The 2500-nt window shown below is 47.0% G+C and overlaps 1 protein-coding gene across 3 annotated transcripts in view; it reads left to right on the forward strand.

Annotated features, from left to right (window-relative positions):
* ccdc9 (coiled-coil domain containing 9) overlaps positions 1–2500 on the forward strand; it is a 24214-nt gene that overhangs the window by 3710 nt on the left and 18004 nt on the right. For all 3 annotated transcript variants that reach the window (XM_065960247.1, XM_065960246.1, XM_065960248.1), the window contains exons 5-6: positions 1237–1830; positions 2031–2114. In XM_065960247.1, the coding sequence (XP_065816319.1) occupies positions 1237–1830; positions 2031–2114 (678 nt within the window). The remainder of the gene's footprint in view (positions 1–1236; positions 1831–2030; positions 2115–2500) is intronic.

The raw sequence follows: 2500 nt of genomic DNA on the forward strand, positions 1-2500 counted from the left end.
TAGAAATAAAACAAACAAATGCATGCCGATAATGTGAGGAGAGGAATGAAGTTCAGTGCTTTGAACATAATTTTGCAGAAAAACAAATCTGACTTCCTTACAAGAGGAACAGACTTGAACTTTTGTCAAACTTGCAAACCTTTTTTTTTTGGTCCATGGAGGCTGAAATAAGTTTGAACTGAAACACGTTTTGTGTTGTTTCAAATGACACGCTTGTATAAAATATCTGCTAACATACCTATCCAGCAGTTATGGAGCAACATGATCAGTAATTTGGACAGGGGTTCTGTGCCCACCTGAGGAGTTAAAGTCTAGCATGGCTTTGTTTTGGTCTCTACCAAACCCTGGATAGTTATGTGGATGTTTTGTTGCTTAATGCTCCATCATACAGATCTTTAAATCTGAGAGGAGCTCAAGATTCATAAGAAAGAGATATGAACCAAAGTGTTTTGAAATGTTCATATTATGTATTTATAAAGCTGTTTAAAAGTTTCCCACCTATAGTTGAATAAACATTGAATTCATGGGAGCACAGATGGCTTAGCGGTTAGGTCATGCCCGTGTATGGAGGTTAATTTTTCCTCTAAGCAGACAGTCCAGGTTTAAGTCTGGCCGGTGACTCCTTTCCTGCATGTCATAGCCCACTCCCAATCCATATACCGTCCTATCAAACCCTAAAATATATCTTTTAAAAAAAGAAGAAAAATAAATGTATTAAAAGTTGGTTACTCCTCCTCATGTGAGCTGCAGCAAGACGGCTAAAGTGAATCATGTCCAGGAGGGAGAGTGGTGAAAACGCTCTGTCAGCTCCTCCTGCTGAGGTCCAGATTACCTCCAAAATCCCCTCTGATGACCGCAGACCCTCGGAGTGTAACCTGCTGAGTTTAAAGACAGAAGGCTGCTCTGCTCCACATGTGAACCTGTCTGCATGGATATTGATTAAGGGGTCTTAAAGGTCAAGTCGGTTCATTAGTCTGTTAAACCTTTTCTAAAGCTTAACAACAGACTTCTGATCCCTCTGCTTAAAGAGCTCCGTCAAAAATCAATAGACAGTCATTCCTCTTCATCTGCTGACCCTCACCTCCCGTCGTGTTGTGGTTTTGAATAATCCATATTCGGGTCTAGTCTCCATTATGGCCCCGATTCTACAGATCCAGGCAGGAGGACACACATCTGAGTTTTTCTGTTCACTGAAGTAATTCAAGTCTGTATAGTAATCCTGACTTTTCCCTGTAGGAGAACAGAGTCATAAATGACTGGAAACCTGGAACTCCTCGTGGCAGGAAGACGTCAGAGGAGAGTGACGGCCATGGAGGACAAGGCGACGGGCACAGAGGGCAGAGCGAGGGTCAGAGCGAGGGTCACAGAGGTCAGAGCGAGGGTCACAGAGGTCAGAGCGACGGGCAAAGAGGTCAGAGCGACGGGCACAGCAGCCCCACCAGGAGGACGGGGTCAGGACGGATGGGCCGGGGAGGGCAGAGAGGAGGACGCCAGGAGAGGAGAGAGTGGGAACCCAGGACGCCCAGAGACGGAGAACCTGGGGAACCAGGAGGAGGAGGAGGCGGACCGGGGCGCAGGGGAGGGAGGAGAGAAATGAGAGAGTGGGAACCAAGGACGCCCAGAGATGGAGAACCTGGGGAACCAGGAGGCGGTGGACAGGGGCGCAGAGGAGGGAGGAGAGGGCGTGGAGAGAGGGGAGGGGGAGGGGGAGGTGGAGGATCAGGGGGCGGAGGAGGATCAGGGGGCGGAGGAGGATCAGGGGGAGGAGGAGGAGGAGGAGGAGGAGAAGGAGAAGGAGTGACACCTGGTGGCACGGACAGGAAATCTAAGGTGAGCCTGGAAGAGGAAATGTTGTAAAATGCTGAGTGGTCTTTAAATGTTTTGAATTGCTAATTAATGTAAGGATTAAATGTTTGCAGTTGTTCCTGAGACTCTTTTCAGCCTGCAGAATGTTTAACTCCCAGTATTAATAAAACAATGATTTGTGATTAGTCACTAACGATGCATCCCCGGGTTTGTTCTTCTAACAGGAATGGGAGGAGAAGAGGCGACAGAACATCGAGAAGATGAACGAAGAAATGGAGAAAATAGCTGAATATGAGAGAGGACAGCGGGTAAGAGACTCTCTGAGTCTTGTGATGTATCATTTTATAGATAATGATAAAGAGCGTGTGGCTTTTTGGATCTCTTGTAAAGGTAGGGTTGGTAATTTTCAAAAATGAGCATTATGTTGAAAGTAGCATTCCCTCAGTGCTCCGTCTGCATCCCCCTCCCCTCTGTGCTCACTCAAAAGCCACGCCCACTCACTTACATGCATGACCGCCATTGATCCAGAAGTGGACCTCAGCTCATGCTTTGAGTGTGGGCTCGTGTATGCATGAGGTAGAGAACGAGCAGGGAGACAGGGAGGCGTCTGATTGGTTCTTCAGATTGGTACCTCGTGGCAGACATTGGTTGAAGTTTTTACAGGTTTACAAACTGATACAGATGATCATTTACT

Source organism: Labrus bergylta, chromosome 11, assembly GCF_963930695.1.
Source record: "Labrus bergylta chromosome 11, fLabBer1.1, whole genome shotgun sequence".
Lineage (NCBI taxonomy): Eukaryota > Metazoa > Chordata > Actinopteri > Labriformes > Labridae > Labrus > Labrus bergylta.